Here is a 22,929-nt window from a genome sequence, read left to right on the forward strand (position 1 = left end):
GGAGGCGATGGCAAGCCACTCCAGTATTCTTGCCTGGGAAATCCCATAGACAGAGGAGCCTGGTAGGCTGCAGTCCATGGGGTTGCAAAAGAGACACTACTTAGGACTAAACAAAAAGTCTGCAGGATACAAAGCCAAACACAGAATCAAGACTGGGAAACAAAAACAAGTGAAGTGACCCGCAGCCCTTCACACCTTGCATCTTGACTTCTTCCTGATAGGAGTGACTTCCTGGCGCCCCGACTTGACTGTTTTGAAATATTCGTTAATTTTGTTCTTTAATTGTAAACACTGAGGAGCTTAAAAAAAAAAAGGCCCAAGGTGACAGTCTGCCCACCTGTCAACTCGGGCAGGGACGTGCAGTGGGGCGGTGGGTGACGTGCCCCCCTCCACTTTGAGAATGTTGGCTTTGCCTTCCATAGGCAGCTGCCCACCTTTCCCAATCAGAAGACATCATGGGGATTTCCCTGGTGGTCCAGTGGCTAAGACTCCGAGCTCCCAATGCAGGGGCCCTGGGTTCAGTTCCTGGTCATGGAACTAGATCGCATATGCTGTACTAGCGACCAAAAAAAAACTCTATGGGATGCCGGCCTTACCTTACCTGTTCCTGCTTCATGATGAGAGAAGAAATTTGGTTTAAGGTGAACCATCTCGATGCTATGTCAGAATTGCACATGAATCTAGCAAGCACTTCTCAGGGCAGGCCTCATCTTGGGCTATTTTTTTTCCAGCTCTGGAAATTAAATTTATTAATTTTTTTTTTCAAGATCGGAAATGAAATGCTGTGTTGCCTGTTGAATAGAAATACAATAATGATGCATACTCTACCTCTGGCCTCACAGGGGAGGCTTTGTCCTGCCCGGAGTGTGTGACTCTGAGAAATGGAAGAGGAAATATTTTTTGGCAGGGCGATCTTGGAACTCTGTTCTCTATGCTGCAGCCCTCTCAAAGCAAATGGAAACAAACGAAACCTGAGGGAGTTCTCTGGTTGTCTAGTGGTTAGGGCTCCAGGCTTTCACTGCTGTGGCCTGGGTTCAGTCCCCTGTTGGGGAACTAACATCCTACAAGCTATGCAGCCAAAAGAAAAAACAAACAAAAAACATAGAGGGAAAAAATGGCAAGAAAACCCGGGCTGTTGAGAGAGTGAATTCTGCGGGCATCGGGCCTTGTTTGTTTATCCTTTCTGTCCTGCACTTCTGACCTGGTTGTGTCCTGTGCAGTGCTGAGCAGGTGCGAGGAGTGTCCATGTGCCTGCAGCGTGGGTTGGATGTGCAAACATGTGTATGTGCAGCACAACGGTCTCTTCCCGGGCTCTCGTTTCCTCTCCCGGACAGCCCTCGAGTCCAAAGTCTGCCAGGCAGCCTCTGGCCTGGCCTGGGGACACTTCGGCTAAGACTGAAACTGCCCTGCCAGGCACAGCAGCAGGCAGGTGGGACTCGGCCACCAGGCAGCAGGGGCAGGAGAGAAACAGCGTTCCAAGACCACCTCAAGCTCCTCCCCCATTTCTCCTGAACTTGATTGAAGAAAATTTCATCAGACTTGAATCACTAACAAATGTTCTGTTTCTCTCTCCCTCCCTGCTTGTCTCTCTCTGATTCTTCTCCTTTGTCTCCTTTGTTAATATCTGTCAACCAAACCCCTCCTGACCACTCCCTCCCCCCAACCTGCCTTCCCTCAATGGTGGCTGCCATACCCTGGGGCATTGGCCCTCGTCTCTGTCCCGGGTGGGCCTGGCTCCCCCTCTCCATGGCAGTTTGGGGGTACGGTCTCCTCTGCGTGACCGTCATCTCCCTCTGCTCCCTCCTGGGGGCCAGCGTTGTGCCCTTCATGAAGAAGACTTTTTACAAGAGGCTCCTGCTCTACTTCATAGCTCTGGCGATTGGAACCCTCTACTCCAACGCCCTCTTCCAGCTCATCCCTGAGGTATGACGAGCCAGGGCCCTCTCGAGAGCACGCCACCTCCTGGGGGACTGCGGGGTGCAGTGGGAGGACCACCCCCCATCTCCACGGATGGTGTAGCGAGGAGATCTCTCCTTTTGGAAAGTGAAGACGGGACACAGACACGAACAGGGAGAGGCAGTTTGAGCAGGGAGTAGGTTTGTGAGCTGGTACAGATCCCAGCTCCCCTTGTGCACTAGGGCAAGTCACCTAACCCCTCTGTGCTGCAGTTTCCCCATGCAGAAAAGGGGAAAAATAACAGGCTGGACCTCAGGATGAGGTCGTGAGGGTTCTATGAGTTCATGTTCATAAATCACCTGGTGCTCGCTACCTACCAGGTGAAGAGAGATAGTGTAGTTAGGTCACATAATGGCCCCCAGTTTAGAGCTTTGGAAATCAAAGGATTTCTAAAACCGGAATCAATAGGTCTCAGTGAAAAAGAATAGTTCTCCTCAGTAGGGCATAAACTTCTAAAGACCCTCTGTCTTTGTATCAGAAAGTAAGCTGAACCCAGCAGTCTGGCCTCACACATGCTGACGGCCCCATTGCCCCTTCACCTGGGCTAACCAGGACACCCTCCATGGCAGAGGAGGAGCACTGTGTTTGTAAGGTTTAGCAGGGCCCAGAAGGAGTTTCTGATGCTGTGTGGTCTCCTTGTAGACCCGCTGATGCAGGAAGCAAGCATGAGGTGCTTCCCTGTGGGTGGTCTGACAGGCCCGGACCAGCCAGAGGTGAAGCAGAAAGATGATGCCCTGCGCTTTGCAGCACTTCATTTTCCACGCTGTGGTTTTGTGTTTCTTGACTTGATCCTCAGATCACTTCTGTGATGTATAGGAAACAAGGACTGTTTGACCTGTTTAACAGATGCAGAACCCGGCCTACACAAGAGCTCATGTCCTGGTTCTTTTAGTGGAGAACTGTTAGTTGCCTCTGTCCACTACACTTTCCCTTAAGATGGTTTGACTGTCTTGGAAAGTTGGCCTGAATGAGTCATTTCTATTCTAGAACTTGACCTTTAATGTCTCTTAGAAAACTACACTGGGTTAGAGACTGCATTTTGTCTCTTTAAAACAGAAAAGAAAAAAACACTTAGTTTTTAAGCAACCCAGAGTTCCTGGTTCTGATGGCCACTTTTATCTGGGGCCCATCCATGAGATGGCTGGTGTTTGCTCTTGAGGCCCGTTTTCTATCAGAAAACTGAGGAGCAGGTCAGCAGACACTTTCTCAAGTTCCCCGCCACTGCACACAAGTTAGGAGCTTCACTGGGAATGGTATTCTCCTAACTTCTACTCCTGTCTGCTTTCCCAAGGATTTTTTTTTTTTTCCTACCATAATAAGCGAAGTTTCAAGAACCCAAAACAAACTTCCCCAGATTGATACATGCAGTAATACTGTCTGCTCCCTTGGCTTTGTGGTCACTGGGAGGTCTGCGGTCAGAAAGATGCTGCAATTCTTAAGGTTCCATCAGGGAAAGGATTTCCCATTTTAGAAAGTTTAATTACGCCATCTCCCTGTGTGTTTACATGCAGGTCATCCAGGGAGACTAGATAATGACAAAAATAAACACAAGTGTCTCCTCCTTAAATACGGAATTTGCCGGCAGAGTCTGCCCTTATTACAAAGCACCAGGAGGAAATAAAGACAGGGTTGTTGTTAAAAGTTCTGCATCCTTGTCCGAGGCTGTTCTTCCTGAAAGTAAAATTCGAAAGACGATCTGATGTCTTTTTTTCTGATGTCAGAAAATCAGCTAGAGAGAACCCAGCAGATCTAGTGGCATGACATGAGGAAAACATCAAGGGTTAGATTTTGCTGGAAAAAGATGAAAAGACTTGTCCCAGTCTCTTCCTTTCTTGGAGTCAAGGAGGTGGTGAAAGAGAGGAGAGGGGACCAGTGAAGTTCAACTCATTTTGTTTTCCTGGGTCCACAGGCTTTCGGTTTCAACCCCATGGAAGACTATTACGTCTCCAAGTCTGCAGTGGTGTTCGGGGGCTTTTATCTCTTCTTTTTCACAGAGAAGATCTTGAAGATGCTCCTTAAACAGAAAAACGAGGTGAGCCCTAATTGTTGGTAAAGGAAGTGCCTCCCAGGAGAGCATCCGTCTCAGAAATCTGTCCCAGGTGTGCTGTTAACTTCAGTGCTGATCCAGTGAGCTTAGCTGGATCCTCCCACCATGGATTCAAACCTACAAACTTCCTGAGTAGATAAACCCACGTCACTTCAGAAAGGGGACAAGCAGGGGGCAAGGGCGAACCAGAAACCAGATACCAGATCTGGCCTGTGTGCCTCCTCCCAGGCAGTAACTTGCCCTCTTTATCTTATTCTAGATTATTTCCTTAACAGATTTTCAGCCCTTGAGGAGATGTAGGAAGGGCACTGTATATGAAATATGTCCGCAAGGAAATGAGACCGGTTTTTGTGGTGTAGGTCCCAGAAGTTGCCTTTGGTGCCTGGCTCCTAGTTTTCCCCTAAACAGTTGCTGAATGGGATATAATCAGCCATTGCGAGGAGCCTCTCTTAAGCACCTGTGCTGTGCCTCCTGCCAGGAATAAGCACTGGCCCCTCGGTCACTGCTCTGAGATCCATCCTATGCCAGCTGCACGCCCCACCCCGCCCCTTTCAGCTTTCTCCATTGCCTTGCCCTCGGCTTCTGTCTCTCCATTGCCTGCTCATGGTTTCCCAGACAGTGGGAGTGAGGTTCTCCCGGTGCTCGTGGCACTTGCTGGGTGGATGGTTTTGGTGAGCGTTGCTCTGGTTTGACCCCCTCTGCACGCTGCCTCTAGCATCATCACGGACACAGCCATTATACCTCTGAGACGCTCCCCTCCCAGAAGGACCAGGAAGAGGGGGTGACAGAGAAGCTGCAGAATGGGGATCTGGATCATATGATTCCTCAGCACTGCAGCGGGGAGCTGGACGGGAAGACCCCCGTGGTGGACGAGAAGGTCATCGTGGGCTCCCTGTCCGTCCAGGTCAGCGGGCTGTCCTCCGCTGGGAGATTCAAGTGGGGACTGGGAGGTGGGAAGGGGTTCCACGGTAACAGCCTTGATGACTCGGACCTGCCCTGAAGGTCTGTAGTCCACCCTTTGACCTGGGGGCCTTGGGGTCGGGCTTCCCGGCAGGACCTGCAAGCTTCCCAGAGCGCCTGCCATTGGCTGAAAGGTGTACGCTACTCAGACATCGGCACGCTGGCCTGGATGATCACCCTGAGCGACGGCCTCCACAACTTCATCGACGGCCTGGCTATCGGCGCCTCCTTCACTGTGTCCGTCTTCCAGGGAATCAGCACCTCAGTGGCCATCCTGTGTGAGGAGTTCCCACATGAGCTTGGTAGGGGCCCGGGCACTGCCCCCACCCCAGCCTGGTCCATTGTGCTGCCTCCCCACAGCCCTTCAGAACACAGACCATGTTCAGTGAACACATTCTCTGTGCTGTGTGAAATCAAACCACTGATTCTCAACAGCCGAATCAGTCACTGAAAACCGATCATTGGATAAGGACACTTGGAGGTCCAGTGATTAAGACTCTGCACTTCCACTGTGCGGGGCACAGGTTTGATCCCTGGTCAGGGAACCAAGGTGCTTCATGTCACACAATATGGCCAAAAAAACCCGGAAAATCAATCAGTGGAAATTATGGAGTTTTTACCAGCATGTTTGTTTCCCTTTAGTCCCATAACCTGTGGCTCAGTTTCCTCACTTCTACACTGGGATTAATAGTGGTACCTAGCTCGTTGATTCATTGTGAGAAACATGGAGGAAAAAAATCATGAAAAGGACTTATGGCATGCCATTCATTAGACTTAAATTTTTAGTATTGGTTATCTCTTACATCCTATTAATCTTCCAAAGGCTGAGCTGCATGTTTGAGGTCTGGTGGGTAGAAGAAAGAGATGAGCCAGTTGGAAAGTCCTTGGTTTTATCAGAAGGAGAGTGTAAAAAGCCTAGACTTTTTTGAGGCTCAGATATTCAAGGTCATATCCCAGCTTTGCCATTTATTGGCTTGTGAATTTGGGCAAATGACTTAACATCTCTCCATCTTGATTTTGTTTCCTATAAACACCATGCATTACAGTTTTGAGGAAGGAAGCTCCTTCTATTTCACCATCAATCAAAAGAGAAATGAGGCCATGGCTAGGTGGTTTTCTCTTTTGAAAATCCTATGCATTGTGTTCAGCCTCTAGGCTGGACGCACATGGCCAGCCTCATAGATGCAAGCTTGCAAGCATCATTGGTGTGGAGGTCAAGGGGGCCTTAGTCTGTCATTATGAGCTCTAGTCTGGGCTGTCAGGATTTTCACCCAGCCTCCATCCAACACTTAGGCAGTCTGTCCTCATCAAGTTGTGTGTCCCACAACCTAATATGACTCTTCTGTCCACACCCTCCCTTCTCATCCTCCCCGCTGTAGGAGACTTTGTTATCTTGCTCAACGCCGGCATGAGTCTCCAGCAGGCTCTCTTCTTCAACTTCCTCTCTGCCTGCTGCTGTTACGTGGGCCTGGGCTTCGGCATCTTAGCCGGCAGCCACTTCTCTGCCAACTGGATCTTTGCACTGGCTGGAGGAATGTTCTTGTATATTTCGCTGGCTGATATGGTAAGTCTTCTGTAGTTTTAATGCCTTGTAGGCAAAACTGGATCAGGTTATTAAGTTCATTGAGTGGGATGACAGCTAAGGTACATTAGTTACTTTGTTTTTAATAACAACTTTATCAACAAATCAGTTCATGTGTGTGCACATGCTGTCACTTCAGTTGTGTCCAACTCTTTGCGACCCTATGGACTAGTAGCCTGCCAGGCTCCTCTGTCCATGGGATTTTCTAGGTAAGAATACTGGAGTGGGTTGCCATGCCCTCCTCCAAGGGATCTTCCCAACCCAGGGATCAAACCCAGATCTCGTATGTCTCCTGCATTGCCAGGTGGATTCTCTACCACTCGGCCATGTGGGAAGCCCAAATTTGTATAACACACCATTTACCTATTTAAAGTATACAATGCTTTTTTTAAAGGGATATTAGATTTTTAAAGGATGAAAAGCCTATGTTCCTTGGGCATATGTCACTGAAGAAAATGATCTATCTCAACTCCAGGGTCCTTACCTAAGTATCTTTTAGATATTCATAGATAAATAGAAAGAAGGAGGCAGGAAGGGAAGGAAGGAAAGAAAATAACCCATAATTATTCTCTCTCAGAACACCACCACTTGGGTTTATTTCTTGTTTCTTCACAATGCATCGTGTTTGTTTTTAAACAACTAATCACACTGAATATGCATTTCTGTATCCTAGTTTCTTTTTTCACTTAATACATCCTAGACATTTTTCATGCTGCATATTCTTTAAAGGCATCCTTTTCAGGGAATTCCCTGTCAGTCCAGTGGTTAGAGTGCCGCACTTCCACATCAAGGGGCGTGGGTATGATCCCTGTTTGGGGGAGTAAGATCCAGCATGGCACACCAAAACAAAACCAAAAAAGGCATCATCTCCACTGCTGGTATTTGGTGGGAGAATGTACTCGATCCAGAACAAGAATCACTGGCTCAGAAAGGCTGCATTAGTTTGAGGTTTTAATATGTATTGCCAAATTACATTATTTAACAGTTTAACATTGCTTAACCTTCCTTTACGTTATTAGCAGTGTCTGAAAGGGTACATTGTACTGTGCGCACTAACGTTTGTTTGAGTTTGCTAGTTTAATACCTGATTTGTTGCATCTTTTTCTCTAACGCAGTTGATTTCTTTCCTTAAGGGCATGACATGTTCTTTGGCGTGTTTGATTGCATTATTTTCTGTATCCTTGGAAAGTATTATTTTTAAAAAATCATTTGTTTGTTTTTGGCTGCTCTGGGTCTTCATTGCTACATGCAGGCTTCTCTAGTTGTGACGAGCCGAGGCTGCTCTTCTCGCAATTCCTGGCTTCTCATTGCTTCACTTGTTGTGGAGCACAGGCTCTAATGTTCACGGGCTCATTAATTGTGAAGCACAGGCTTAGTTGCTCCAAGGCATGTGGGATCTTCCCCTACCAGGGGTGGAACCCATGTCCCCTGCACTGAGAGGCAGATTCTTAACCATTAGACTACCAGGGAAGTCCTAAAAGGTAGTATTTTTCATGAGATGATGAGAGTACTGACCACCACAGTCCATCCTCAGCCAATGGGTTAGGATATTTTTTGTTCAGTCCTTGGGTCAGGAAGATCCTCTGGAGAAGGAAATGGCAACCCACTCCAGTATTCTTGCCTCGGAAATCCCATGAATAAAAGAGCCTGTAGAGCTACAGTGCATGGGGTCACAGAGAGTCAAACGTGACTGGGCATGCATGCCTTGCTAGCCAGCTGCAGGAGACCTTGAGTCACTGCAATACTTAGCTCCATTTTCTGGCCCCTTACACAGTTGCTCAGTTTCCCAAACAAGTGGCAGTTTTATTAGAGTGGTTATTTTTAACCAGCCTCTAAACATATCCAGGGTTACATATATGTATAGTACTTTGTTTCAGCTCAATAGTTGTAAAGCAGTGGCAACCACCTTGGAGAAAGGTGATAATGTTTAAGTTCTAGAAGTTACTGCTGTTGATTTTCTTTGTAAACCAATCCTATTTTTTTATATATCCTGGTGGCTTAGCAGTAAAAGAATCTGCCTGTCAATGCAGGAGACGTGGGTTCAATCCCTGGGTCTGGAAGATCCCCTGGAGAAGGAAATGGCAACCCACTCCAGTATTCTTGCCTGGAGAATCCTATGGATATGGCGGGCCACAGTCCACGAGATCACAGAGTCAGACATGACTGAGTAACTGAGCATGCATGCATGCATCTTGATTAAATATCATATATAATAGCTATTATTAATAATAGTATATTATTAATAAATAGTATATTAATTAGTATTAATTAATACTATATCATTGCTGCTGCTACTGCTAAGTCACTTCAGTCGTGTCCGACTCCGTGTGACCCCATAGACGGCAGCCCACCAGGCTCCCCCGTCCCTTGGGTTCTCCAGGCAAGAACACTGGAGTGGGTTGCCATTTCCTTCTCCAATGCATGGAAGTAAAAAGTGTAAGGGAAGCTGCTCAGTTGCATCCAACTCCTAGCGACCCCATGGACTGCAGCCTACTAGGCTCCTCCATCCATGGGATTTTCCAGGCAAGAGTAATGGAGTGGGTTGCCATTGCCTTCTCCAAGTACATCATTAATAGTATATCAATAATCATATACACTGATGATGTGTTATTTTCACATAAAAATATAATAATAATAAACATTGTAATGATTATTCGATAGTGTATATGACTGAATTGTCCTGCACTTGAAGGAGCTGCAAGAAGAAAGGAACTGCAGCTCTTGTGTTCTCTCCTTTTCTTTCCCAGTTCCCTGAGATGAACGAGGTGAGCCAAGAGGATGAACGCAAGGGCAGTGCCTTGATCCCCTTTGTCATCCAGAACCTGGGCCTCTTGACTGGTTTTGGCATCATGCTAGTCCTCACCATGTACTCGGGACACATCCAGATCGGATAGGGCCCCGCCAGGAGTCGGCAGGGTTGGCAGTCCAGCCCTGGGCTGCCCGACCCTGGCCCAAGGACACCTCATCCAGGAAGCGGTTCGGAAGAGGCAGTTCTATTAAAAACTGTGACACAGACTCTATTCCTACATTCAACTGTCAGCTGGTTTTAAAAATGCTCTATCCAAGGAATAAGCTGCCCTGGTAACCAGCCTCTCGGTAGTGCCTCTGTCCCTTTCCTCTTCTCAACGCAGCTCAAAAGACAAGCCTAACTTTTCCCTCTGGTTACCTTGGCCACTTTCTCTCCCAACCAGCACTGAGACATTCTGAATCCTTGGCCAGGTGGCACAGAAAGAGAGCCAGGGCTCACAGCTTGGTGAGAAATACTAGGAGGTGAATCTACAATTTGGGGCTCTTAAAATCTCAGTGTGTTTCCTGGGCCTCAGGGTGACCCATTTTTAAGTGAATTTGCCTGTTTTTTTTACAGCAGAAGTACAAAGGACAGAAACCCTCTAATATTTTCAAAGTCTGTTCAGTCGCCTGTTCTGTCAAAGAGAAGTCAAAGCTGGAAACAGATGAGCAGGGCTGGAGGAGAGGCAAGGGTCATTGTGTGTGGACGAGGGGAGGGTGTCTTGTCAGGATGGTCACTTATTCCCACTGGGACCCTGGGCCAAAATTGGTTCTGCACCTGGTGTTTTGTGGTTGTCCAGGTGAACAGCAAGTAGTTTGTGTTGCCTGAACTTCCCCTCCTTTCAGATGAACACTGGAGGACACGGGAGGCAGAGAAGAGAGACCTCTGAGAAACCCAGTGGTTTTGCTGCAATTCCCACCCCTCAGCCCCCACCCCCATCTCCTGAGAGACACTTCCAGCGCCTCCCTGGCAGCACACTCTAAGCACAGTGACAACACCCGTGTTGGAGGGGAGACCGCACAAATTCACCTCCCTGGACAACAACTCGTGCTGCCAAGTGACAAGCTGGCTTTCAGAACTGGAGTGCCGCTTGGGGTCTTCTTGACAAGGGTAATGGGAGGTGCAGTCAGTGCAGGCAGCATTTAGGACTTACTAATGCCACAAGTAACAGTACACATGATAGAACTCTGAGCTGGGAGGGGCGCATCCTTGGTGTTCACAGAATAGGGGACCCAGGAGCTCCTGCGGCAACCAGCTGGGTCCCCCTTCCGCCCTCACCCCACACCAGAAAGGGCGAATCCTGTATGGAACTTAACATGAATTATGCTAATAACTCTCTTCAGAAAATGAATTGATAGATTCATGTGTGTGTATGTGTGTGGGAGACCGTAGGTCCCCTGCTTGCCCTGTGGAGCCCTCTCCACAGAGCTCTGGCTGTGAGGGGAGCTCGTCTCCAGGTTCACTAGGTGAATTGCTGTATTATTATCATATTGATAACGTGAGATTCCTCAGCCACTCTGGGGAGCCGACCTCTCCAGAAGCCTTCCTCAGTGGTGCCCGTGGTCGCAGCCCAGGGGCTGTGCTTGCAGACGACCTGTGCGCGTGGCTGACCAGCGCTGGTCCGTCGCCACCACCCGAGCACATTTCCGTTCTGACAGGAAAATTTTTCCACTCTACAGTAATTGAAAGCATCGACTCTGGGTTTTTTTCTTTTTTTTTTCCTTTGGGAAACATCCTTCAAACCGGGACTGTTCTTGAACATGAGCAGGAAAACCGCTGGTGATGCTTTACAAATTTTTCTCATCTTGCCTGTTGACTTGGATAGATTTGAGAATGGGCGGAAGGAGGAGGAAAACTCAGTTCTCAAGATTCTAGATGAACTGTCAGGACAGACTTCCTGGTAGGATTACGGTCCAGTTTTTACCAAAGAACCAATTTGAATGTTGGAATCTAACTTTTTATACCGTCGTTATTATTGTCACTGTTAACTGATTTGAAATGAATCTTTGTCTCTTCTGTTTCATTTTTCTCAGATTGCTTTCAGGAGCTAGCAGGAAATAACACTCAAATCTTAGGACCTTAGACGATTTTGCTTCCCTTAATTTACATTGATGTATTAACTTGATAATTTTAGCATTCCCTGTAGATCTGTCCTTCCTTACAGACACTGGTATCTGTGGAGTAGAATCCTAAGTGTTAGTGGGTTTCTAGTTTTAGGAGAAGAGCCCAAAAATGTAACCTTGAGCAAATTAAAAAAATAAAACGTGAGCGGTAGGGTGTTTTCCCTTCTCGTGCACATCCATATTAAGAACTGACTTTCCTTTCACAGACACCTGCTTCAAAGGGGAGTTTTTTTCAAACTGTAATTGGTCCAGAGGCCAGTCCCAATTGGAGCTTAGGAAGGGTAGAGACACTGAAATTGTGCAACGGATTACCTGTTGCTATTGGCAACAGATTTGCCTCATGAATTGAAAATGTGGCAGTTTCTTTCTGAAGTGTTGGGTTTGCTGTTTCAAGCATTTGTACACATTAGTAGTCTGAGGAGTAGCAAGTTCTGAGGACTTATTTCACGGCTGGCATTAGCATCTTCAGCCTCTCTCCCTTTCTCTAAGGATAACCAGGAAAGTATGTGTAACACGCAGGAGCCGTGACTCCAGAGGAGGGGTTCTGCTGCTTCTCACCCTCCCCCTGGCTTGCAGGTCTTCTGTCCTTGCCTCCAAGGGTTTTCGTGTCTAGTGTCAACTTAGGTCTCCCTTTCACTGGTCCTTCACCTTGGGTTTTAAAAAGAAAGCTTCTCTTTTATGGTATCCTAAGACTTGTTTTTAGTAAATCCTCTTCCACATGGTAATATGGATATAGCAATATGTTGGAAATCTGCTTAAAAAGAAACAAAAGGTTGTCTGATTTTTGCAAAAGAGAGAGGTTAGCTTTTATTATTCATATTTTATTTTACAGTTCTGCAATTCCATCACAGTATTTTTTTAAATGACTCAGGTGTTATGAAGATAAATTAGAAAATAAAATAAACTTAAGTTATGTGGACTGTAAATGTTTTTATTTGTAAGATTCTATAAATAAAGCTATATTCTGTAACTGTTGAATCCTGTGTCATCTTTTGCAGTAAGGTAGGTGTAATGAAAACTGTTGAACACAAGGTGGCGATGATGTCTCACTAACATAAAGCTTCCTTTTACTGGTCCACCTTATATTTGGAGAGGGGTTTTAGTTGCTAAAGATTCTGCCTGCAATGCAGGAGACCCCGGTTTGATTCCTGGGTCAGGAAGATCCGCTGGCAAAGGGATAGGCTACCCACTCCAGTATTCTTGGACTTCCCTTGTGGCTCAGCTGGTAAAGAATCCGCCTGCAATGCTGGAGACCTGGGTTCGATCCCTGGGTTGGGAAGATCCCCTGGAGAAGGGAAAGGTTACCCACTCCAGTATTCTGGCCGGGAGAATTTCATGGACTGTAAAGTCCATGGGTTTGCAAAGAGTCAGACATAAGTGAGTGACTTTCACTTGCACTTTAGAAGGAACCTCAGATAGTGTAACATGCTCACTTTAAAATTATTAACTTATCTTTCAGTGGAGCCCATGACTTTATCAGTGATGGACGGTGTCTCCTAAAAAGAACTTTCTGTCATACTGTTTCACTCGTACAAATCCATGATTTAAAACTTGGAGAATATTTGTCGTTCAGTCACTCAGTTGTGTCCGACTCTTTGCGACTCCATGGACTGCAGCATTCCAGGGTTTCCTGTCCTTCACTATCTCCTGGAGCTTGCTCAAACTCATGTCCATTGAGTCAGTCATGCCATCCTACCATCTCATCTTCTATCATCCCCTTCTCCTACCTTCTGTCTTTCCCAACATCAGGGTCTTTTCTAATGACTCAGCTCTTCAAATCAGGTGGCCAAAGTATTAGAGTTTCAGCTTCAGCATCAGTCCTTCAAATGAAGATTCAGGGTTGATTTCCTTTGGGATTGACTGGTTTGATCTCCTTGAAGTCCAAGGGACTCTCAAGAGTCTTCTCTAACACCACAGTTCAAAAGCATCAATTCTTCAGCGCTCAGCTCTCTTTATAGTCCAACTCTCACATCCATATGTGACTACTGGAAAAACCATAGCTTTGACTATACGGACCTTTGCCGACAAAGTAATGTTTCTGCTTTTTAATATGCTGTCTATGTTTGTCATAGCTTTTCTTCCAAGGAGCAAGTGTTTTTTAATTTCAAAGGCTGCAGTCACCATCTGGAGTGATTTTGGAGTCCAAGAAAATAAAGTCTGTCACTGTTTCCATTGTTTCCCCATCTATTTGCCATGAAGTGATGGGGCTGGATGCCATGATCTTAGTTTTTTGAATGTTGAGTTTTAAGCCAGCTTTTTCATTCTCTTTCACGTTCATCAAGAGGCTTTTTAGTTCCTCTTTGCTTTCTGCCATAAGGGTGGTGGTGTCTGCGTATCTGAGGTTATTGATATTTCTCCCGGCAATCTTGACTCCAACTTGTGTTTCATCCAGCCCAGCATTTCGCATGATGTACTCTGCATATAAGTTAAATAAGCAGGGTGACAATATAGAGTCTTGACATACCCCTTCCCCAATTTGGAACCAGACCATCGTTCCATGTCCATTCTAACTGTTGCTTCTTAATCTGCATACAGGTTTCGCAGGAGGCAGGTAAGGTGGTCTGGTATTTCCATCTCTAAGAATTTTCCAGTTTGTGGTGATCCACTCAAAGGCTTTAGTGTAGTCAATGAAGCAGAAGAATATACTTGGTTCATTCAAACCATGTCTCCTGAATGTCTCACAGGGAAAAGTTCTGTCATGAGATTTAAAATTCTAAATCTGCTCTTTCTCCATTTATTCAAAAGAGCAGGTGTCTGTTATTTATCTTCAACAACAAAAATGAACAGTAGGGTAAAAGAACTGATGCTAGCAACTTCCCTGGTGGTCCAGTGGTTAAGACTTTGCCTTTCAATGCAGGGGTTGCAAGTTCAATCCCTGGTCTGGCAGCTAAGATTCCACATGCCTGGTGGCCAAAAAACCAAAACATAAAACAGAAACAATATTGTAACATTGAATAAAGACTTGGGGAAAAAAAAGAATTGATGCTGTCTTATTACTACATAGAAATTCCCAAATGCCTGTTTCTCAGTCCTTCCTTTTTCTAACTCAAGAATAATATATTAAGTGGCTTCTATTGGAATTTTAAATCGCATTAAGTAGCTGTATTGGACTAGCATCTGATGCAGTTATTCAAAATGATACTCACTCCATCCTCGGCCTGTGCCACCTCTGGATCACCCGCCCAGGTGGGATTAATGCCTCCCTGTGTTTATCAGTTACTGGACTTGCATTGTAGTCGCTTGTTCTTTATACACCAGCTTCCTTGGGTAGAGGCTCTACCTGGTTTCTCTCTGTGATTCCAGCACCTGCCACACAGTAAGAATGAAAAGATCAGATGGAATGCCTGCCAGCTTTGTGTTGATGGAAGGCCTCCTTATCCACTGGCAGCAGTTCCTATTGTATTTTTACTGTCTTTGGTGTTGGTTTTGCTAATTCCTTGTTTCCTGGTCCTTCTTTAGAAACAGAAGTTTGAGAGAGGTGAACTTGTGGCCAGTATAGAATAGAGTGGGCTTCTGTGGTGGCTCAGTGAGTGGTAAAGAATCCACCTGCCAATGCAGGAGACAGTGATTCGATCCCTGGGTCAGGAAGATCCCCTGGAGAAGGAAATGGCAACTCACTCCAGTATTCTTGCCTGGGAAATCCCATGGACAGAGGAGCCTGGTGGGCTACAGTCCCTGGGGTCGAAAAAGAGTCAGACACAGCTTAGTGAAGAAGCAACAACCTAGGATAAAGCCGAGCAAAGCAAACAGGTCACTAAGAAGGTTAAAACTTTGATCTTGGCCATCTCTTAGTAATACTGTTTATCAGCTAAGCCATTTGGGACATTTTTGGTGGAAGGTGTAATTCTTGGCCAGATAACTCCTAGGTCAGGGGCGGCGGCCAAGAGGAGCTACCCCGCGAATGAGGTCAGGGGCGGTGGCCGGGAGGAGCTACCCCACGCCCCGGCACCCGAGGCCAGGGGCGGCGGTCGGGAGGAGCTACCCTACGCCCGAGGCCAGGGGCAGCGGCCGGGGGGACCAACCCCACGTCCAGGAAGCGGTGGCTGCGCGGGCGCGGGAGGGCCTAGAGGAGCTATCCCACGTTGAAGGTCAGGAAGGGCGGCAGTGAGGAGATACCCCTCGTCCAAGGTAAGGAGCAGCGGCTGCGCTTTGCTGGAGCAGCTGTGAAGAGATACCCCACACCCAAGGTAAGAGAAACCCAAGTAAGATGGTAGGTGTTGCAAGAGGGCATTAGAGGGGAGACACACTGAAACCATACTCACAGAAAATTAGTCAATCTAATCACACTAGGACCACGGATTGTCTAACTCAGTGAAACTAAGCCATGCCCGTGGGGGTGGGTATGGCAGAGAGATCTGACAGAATGTGGTCCACTGGAGAAGGAAATGGCAAACCACTTCAGTATTCTTGCCTTGAGAACCCCATGAACAATATGAAAAGGCAAAATGATAGGATACTGAAAGAGGAACTCCCCAGGTCAGTAGGCACCCAATATGCTACTGGAGATCAGTGGAGAAATAACTCCAGAAAGAATAAAGGGATGGAGCCAAAGCAAAAAGAATACCCAGCTGTGGATGTGACTGGTGACAGAAGCAAGGTCCGATGCTGTAAAGAGCAATATTGCATAGGACCCTGGAATGTCAGGTCCATGAATCAAGGCAAATTGGAAGTGGTCAAACAAGAGATGGCAAGAGTGAATGTCGACATTCTAGGAATCAGCGAACTGAAATGGACTGGAATGGGTGAATTTAACTCAGATGACCATTATATCTACTACTGCGGGCAGGAATCCCTCAGAAGAAATGGAGTAGCCATCATGGTCAACAAAAGAGTCTGCAATGCAGTGCTTGGATGCAGTCTCAAAAACGACAGAATGATCTCTGTTTGTTTCCAAGGCAAACCATTCAATATCACAGTAATCCAAGTCTATGCCCCAAACAGTAATGCTGAAGAAGCTGAAGTTGAACGGTTCTATGAAGACCTACAAGACCTTTTAGAACTAACACCCAAAAAAGATGTCCTTTTCATTATAGGGGACTGGAATGCAAAAGTAGGAAGTCAAGAAACACCTGGAGTAACAGGCAAATTTGGCCTTGGAATACGGAATGAAGCAGGGCAAAGACTAATAGAGTTTTGCCAAGAAAATGCACTAGTCATAGCAAACACCCTCTTCCAACAACACAAGAGAAGACTCTACACATGGACATCACCAGATGGTCAACACCGAATCAGATTGATTATAGTCTTTGCAGCCAAAGATGGAGAAGCTCTATACAGTCAACAAAAACAAGACCAGGAGCTGACTGTGGCTCAGATCATGAACTCCTTATTACCAAATTCAGACTGAAATTGAAGAAAGTAGGGAAAACCACTAGACCATTCAGGTATGACATAAATCAAATCCCTTATGATTATACAGTGGAAGTGAGAAATAGATTTCAGGGCCTAGATCTGATAGATAGAGTGCCTAATGAACTATGGAATGAGGTTCGTGACATTGTACAGGAGACAGGGATCAAGACCATCCCCATGGAAAAGAAATGCAAAAAAGCAAAATGGCTGTCTGGGGAGTCCTTACAAATAGCTGTGAAAAGAGAAGCGAAAAGCAAAGGAGAAAAGGAAAGATATAAGCATCTGAATGCAGAGTTCCAAAGAATAGCAAGAAGAGATAAGAAAGCCTTCTTCAGTGATAAATGCAAAGAAATAGAGGAAAACAACAGAATGGGAAAGACTAGAGATCTCTTCAAGAAAATTAGAGATACCAAGGGGACATTTCATGCAAAGATGGGCTCAATAAAAGACAGAAATGGTATGGACCTAACAGAAGCAGAAGATATTAAGAAGAGGTGGCAAGAATACACAGAAGAACTGTACAAAAAAGATCTTCATGTGTGATGTGTGATCACTGACCTAGAGCCAGACATCCTGGAATGTGAAGTCAAGTGGGCCTTAGAAACATCACTATGAACAAAGCTAGTGGAGGTGATGGAATTCCAGTTGAGCTATTCCAAATCCTGAAAGATGATGCTGTGAAAGTGCTGCACTCAATATGCCAGCAAATTTGGAAAACTCAGCAGTGGCCACAGGACTGGAAAAGGTCAGTTTTCATTCCAATCCCAAAGAAAGGCAATGCCAAAGAATGCTCAAACTACCACACAATTGTACTCATCTCACATGCTAGTAAAATAATGCTCAAAATTCTCCAAGCCAGGCTTCAGCAATATGTGAACCGTGAACTTCCTGATGTTCAAGCTGATTTTAGAAAAGGCAGAGGAACCAGAGATCAAATTGCCAACATCTGCTGGATCATGGAAAAAGCAAGAGAGTTCCAGAAAAACATCTATTTCCGCTTTATTCACTATGCCAAAGCCTTTGACTGTGTGGATCACAATAAACTGTGGAAAATTCTGAAAGAGATGGGAATACCAGACTACCTGACCTGCCTCTTGAGAAACTATATGCAGGTCAGGAAGCAACAGTTAGAAGTGGACATGGAACAACAGACTGGTTCCAAATAGGAAAAGGAGTATGTCAAGGCTGTATATTGTCACCCTGCTTATTTAACTTATATGCAGAGTACATCATGAGAAACACTGAACTAGAAGAAACACAAGCTGGAATCAAGATTGCCGGGAGAAATATCAATAACCTCAGATATGCAGATGACACTACCCTTATGGCAGAAAGTGAAGAGGAACTAAAAAGCCTCTTGATGAAAGTGAAAGTGGAAAAGTTGGCTTAAAGCTCAACATTCAGAAAACGAAGATCATGGCATCTGGTCCCATCACTTCATGGGAAATGGATGGGGAAACAGTGGAAACAGTGTCAGACTTTATTTTTCTGGGCTCCAAAATCACTGCAGATGGTGATTGCAGCCATGAAATTAAAAGACGCTTACTCCTTGGAAGAACACTTATGACCAACCTAGACAGCATATTCAAAAGCAGAGACATTACTTTGCCAACAAAGGTCCATCTAGTCAAGGCTATGGTTTTTCCTGTGGTCATGTATGGATGTGAGAGTTGGACTGTGAAGAAGGCTGAGCGCCAAAGAATTGATGCTTTTGAACGGTGGTGTTGGAAAAGACTCTTGAGAGTCCCTTGGACTGCAAGGAGATCCAACCAGTCCATTCTGAAGGAGATCAGCCCTGGGATTTCTTTGGAGGGAATGATGCTGAAACTGAAACTCCAGTACTTTGGCCACCTCATGCGAAGAGTTGACTCATTGGAAAAGCCTCTGATGCTGGGAGGGATTGGGGGCAGGAGGAGAACGGGACGACAGAGGATGAGATGGCTGGATGACATCACTGACTCGATTGACGTGAGTCTGAGTGAACTCTGGGAGTTGGTGATGGACAGGGAGGCCTGTTGGTCTGCGATTCATGGGGTCTCGAAGAGTCGGACACGACTGAGCTACTGAACTAAACTGAATGCCCTTCTATCAAGTTGCTTCTGCACATTCGTCTTTACCATTCAGTGATGCTGAGACTGATTTGAACAAAATCTGTTTTGAGAAATAATGACACCAAACATCAACACAGGGTTTTTGATTTACTGGAAAACAAAATGCTCATCTCTTTTATTAAAGATTTTCACACTCTTCCAGGAAAACATCTATTTCTGCTTTATTGACTATGCCAAAGCCTTTGACTGTGTGGATCACAATAAACTGTGGAAAATTCTGAAAGAGATGGGAATACCAGACCACCTGGTCTGCCTCTTGAGAAACCTATATGCAGGTCAGGAAGCAACAGTTAGAACTGGACATGGAACAACAGACTGGTTCCAAATAGAAAAAGGAGTACGTCAAGGCTGTATATTGTCACCCTGGTTATTTAACTTATATGCAGAGTTCATCATGAGAAACGCTGGGCTGGAGGAAGCACAAGCTGGAATCAAGATTGCTGGGAGAAATAACAATAACCTCAGATATGCAGATGACACTACCCTTATGGCAGAAAGTGAAGAAAAAGTAAAGAGCCTCTTGATGAAAGTGAAAGAGGAGAGTGAAAAAGTTGGCATAAAGCTCAACATTCAGGAAATGAAGATCATGGCATCTGGTCCCGTCACTTCATGGGAAATAGATGGGGAAACAGTGGAAACAGTGTCAGACTTTATTTTTCTGGGCTCCAAGATCACTGAAGATAGTACTGGAGCCATGAAATTAAAAGACGCTTACTCCTTAAAAGGAAAGTTATAACCAACCCAGACAGCATATTGAAAGGCAGAGACATTACTTTGTCAACAAAGTCCGTCTAGTCAAGGCTATGGTTTTTCCAGTAGTATGTATGGATGTGAGAGTTGGACTGTGAAGAAAGCTGAGCGCCGAAGAATTGATGCTTTTGAACAGTGGTGTTGGAGAAGACTCTTGAGAGTCCCTTGGACTGCAAGGAGATCCAACCAGTGCATTCTGAAGGAGATCAGTCCTGGGTGTTCATTGGAAGGAGTGATGCTGAAGCTGAAACTCCAATATTTTCGTCACCTGATGCAAAGAGCTGACTCATCGGAAAAGACCCTGATGCTGGGCAAGATTGAGGGCAGGAGGAGAAGGGGACAACAAATGATGAGGTGGTTGGATGGCATCACCAACTCAATGGACATGGGTTTGGGGGGACTCCGGGATTTGGTGATGGACAGAGAGGCCTGGCGTGCTGTGATTCATGGGGTCACAAAGAGTCGGACACAACTGAGCGATTGAACTGAATGATCTAATGTGATCTACCTGGACTTCTCAAGAATAACAGGTTTAAATCCCAGAGGAAGTGAATCCTGTCCACCTTCTGAAATAAACTGAATTCCATTCTATTTAAATAGAAAAAAAAAAAAAAAAGTTGTTGGAAAAGATCCATAGGTCCTTATCAGCTCTCAGCTAAGTATGTTTAGAGCTGTCAGCCCCAAAATATTTTTCTCTCCAACATCACAGTTCTTGCCAGATGTCTCTTCAAGGTTTATTTTAAAAGAAGGAAGGGAGTTCACAGACTATGCTTCCTGTATAAGAACAATCTTTGACCCTGGCAGTGGGTGGGATTCTGAAACAGTGGCATCAATTATAGTTAAGGAGTAATCCAAAAGTGCTCAGAAGCCAAGAAGGAGTTCTTTCTTCCATTAGGTTCTGAATATTTTTCTCCATCTGTGGTTTGCTTATCTCCTGAGGTTCCCTAAGAATAAACTCAGGCAATAATCCACAGAGTTTTTGTAAGTATACACATTAAAAGAAAGCCATCAGGAAATTCCAAGGAGAGACCCCTGAAAATAAAATTTGTTTTCAAAATGTACCTTTTTTATGACTGGAAACAGCATAAGTGTACATCCATCATAACATCCATACATATGCATACCATAAAAATGTCACAAAAACGTAACAAGCCTCCATACATTTTAAGTGTTTTGTAGGTTTTTCTTTTGTTTTCTCTTCCATTTCTTGTGAGCCATGATCATTCCTTTCATACACCTTTTACAGTCCCTCCCCCCTACATAGGGAACCCAGAAACATGTGTTGAATCTCTTTGAAACAAGGAATCTCAAATAACATATTGAAAAGAAATCTTTGATGCGGTGATTCCAAATGAAATGTGCTCTTAAAGTATATATCATCCTGTATTTGGCTTTGTGTGTGTGTGTGTGAAGTCATTTAATAGGAGTAATGGGGTATTGTTATCACTATCCGTGTAGGGGGTGGTAGGCAGACAAGCAGACCTGGAGTAAAAGGCTGTTCTGGCCCTAGGCTGGCGGAGGGGAGCACTGAAGGGACAGGGGAGATGTGTAAGGAAGGTACACAGTCTAGGCCCACCCAGTTAAAGCAAGAACTGAATGAAAAGGGACTCACCTAGTGGGCTTCCCAGGTGGCTGGCACTAGTGGTAAAGAACCTGCCTACCAGTGGAAACAGTGGCAGACTTTATTTTTGGGGGCTCCAAAATCACTGCAGAGGGTGACTGCAGCCATGAAATTAAAAGACGCTTACTCCTTGGAAGGAAAGTTATGACCAACCTAGACAGCATATTGAAAAGCAGAGACATTACTTTGCCAACAAAGGTCCGTCTAGCCAAGACTATGGTTTTTCCAGTGGTCATGTATGGATGTGAAAGTTGGTCTACAAAGAAAGCTTAGCGCTGAAGGATTGATGCTTTTGAACTATCGTGTTGGAGAAGACTTAAGAGTCCCTTGGGCTGCAAGAACATCCAACCAGTCCATCCTAAAGGAGGTCAGTCCTGAATATTCATTGGAAGGACCGATGCCACTCCAATACTTTGGCCACCTGATGTGAAGAACTGACTCATTTGAAAAGACCCTCATGCTGGGAAAGATTGAAGGCAGGAGGAGAAGGGGATGACAGAGGATGAGATGGTCGGATGGCATCACCGACTCAACGGACATGAGTTTGGGTAAACTCTGGGAGTTGGTGATGGACAAGGAGGCCTGGCATACTGCGGTCCATGGGGTCGCAAAGAGTCGGACATGACTGAGTGACTGGACTGAACTGAACTGAACTGAACCAATGTGGGAGATGTAAGAGATGTGGATTCAAACCCTGGGTTGGGAAGATTCCATGGAGTAGGAAATGACGACCCACTCCATTATTCTTGCCTGGAGAATTCCATGGACAGGGTAGCCTGGTGGGCTACAGTCCAGAAGGTGGCAAAGAGTTGGACATGATTAAAGGAACTTAGCATGCATGCACCTAATTGTCCAGTGGTTAAGATTCTGCACTCCCAATGCAGGAAATAAGATCCTGCATGCTGCATGGTACAGCCAAGGAAAAAAAAGAATTAAATAAAGAGCAGCCCTGAGTTTGGGAGATGGGGAAAGGGAGGGCACCCATGCCCACAGCCCACATTCAGTGCTGCCAGATTTGTGGCCCACCTCCTGGCCAGACCCTCTGGTCCAGCCACCCCTGGGTATTTCCCTGCGTGAACCAGGCAGGCTCTGTGCAGCCATTAGTGCAGCACAGACCTTAAAACAGTGGTTTGTTGTAGCCTAGTTGCTAAGTCCTGTCCGACTCTGTGACCCCGTGGACTGTAGCCCACCAGGCTCTTCTGTCCTGCCTATGATTTCCCAGGCAAAAATACTAGAGTGGGTTGCCATTTGTGATTAGCAGTGATAAAGTATTCACATATTGCGGTCTGGGGAAGTCATTCTGGCTTATACATGACATAACTTGAATTTTACGCTAACTAAAACAGCCTTGTTTGTGGCATATCAAACATACATTGTACATCTGCTTTAATGATCAAGAAAAGGGTACACTGACCCAAAGTAAAGAATGTTGTATGGAAAGTAAAGATTCAATGTCTCCCTTCCTGGGACACCAGTGCTGATATTCCTTCAATGATAAAACTCCCTTCCCAGGTGCCGAGGTCAAACTGACTCGCTGTGTATGTGTTTTTTTTTTTTAAAAAACAAAACCTTGAAGGAATGTATCCCTGACTTGTTGAGTGCTCTTTATTCTGTGTGTGTGTGTGTGTGTGTGTGTGTG

At 45.6% G+C, this 22,929-nt stretch overlaps 1 protein-coding gene across 3 annotated transcripts in view; it reads left to right on the forward strand.

The window, feature by feature from the left end:
- Positions 1-12,434, forward strand: part of SLC39A14 (solute carrier family 39 member 14) — a 51,481-nt gene extending 39,047 nt beyond the window's left edge. The window contains exons 4-9 of one of the 3 annotated variants that reach the window (XM_027549853.1): positions 1,754-1,923; positions 3,866-3,988; positions 4,719-4,907; positions 5,058-5,265; positions 6,343-6,527; positions 9,293-12,431. In XM_027549853.1, the coding sequence (XP_027405654.1) occupies positions 1,754-1,923; positions 3,866-3,988; positions 4,719-4,907; positions 5,058-5,265; positions 6,343-6,527; positions 9,293-9,439 (1,022 nt within the window). In that variant the 3' untranslated portion in view covers positions 9,440-12,431. Of the gene's footprint in view, positions 1-1,753; positions 1,924-3,865; positions 3,989-4,718; positions 4,908-5,057; positions 5,266-6,342; positions 6,528-9,292 lie in introns of all 3 variants that reach the window. The other 2 variants (XM_027549854.1, XM_027549855.1) reach the window with 2 other exon arrangements.
- The last annotated feature ends 10,495 nt before the right edge of the window (positions 12,435-22,929 follow it).

This window comes from Bos indicus x Bos taurus, chromosome 8, assembly GCF_003369695.1.
Source record: "Bos indicus x Bos taurus breed Angus x Brahman F1 hybrid chromosome 8, Bos_hybrid_MaternalHap_v2.0, whole genome shotgun sequence".
In the NCBI taxonomy this organism is placed as follows: Eukaryota; Metazoa; Chordata; class Mammalia; order Artiodactyla; family Bovidae; genus Bos; species Bos indicus x Bos taurus.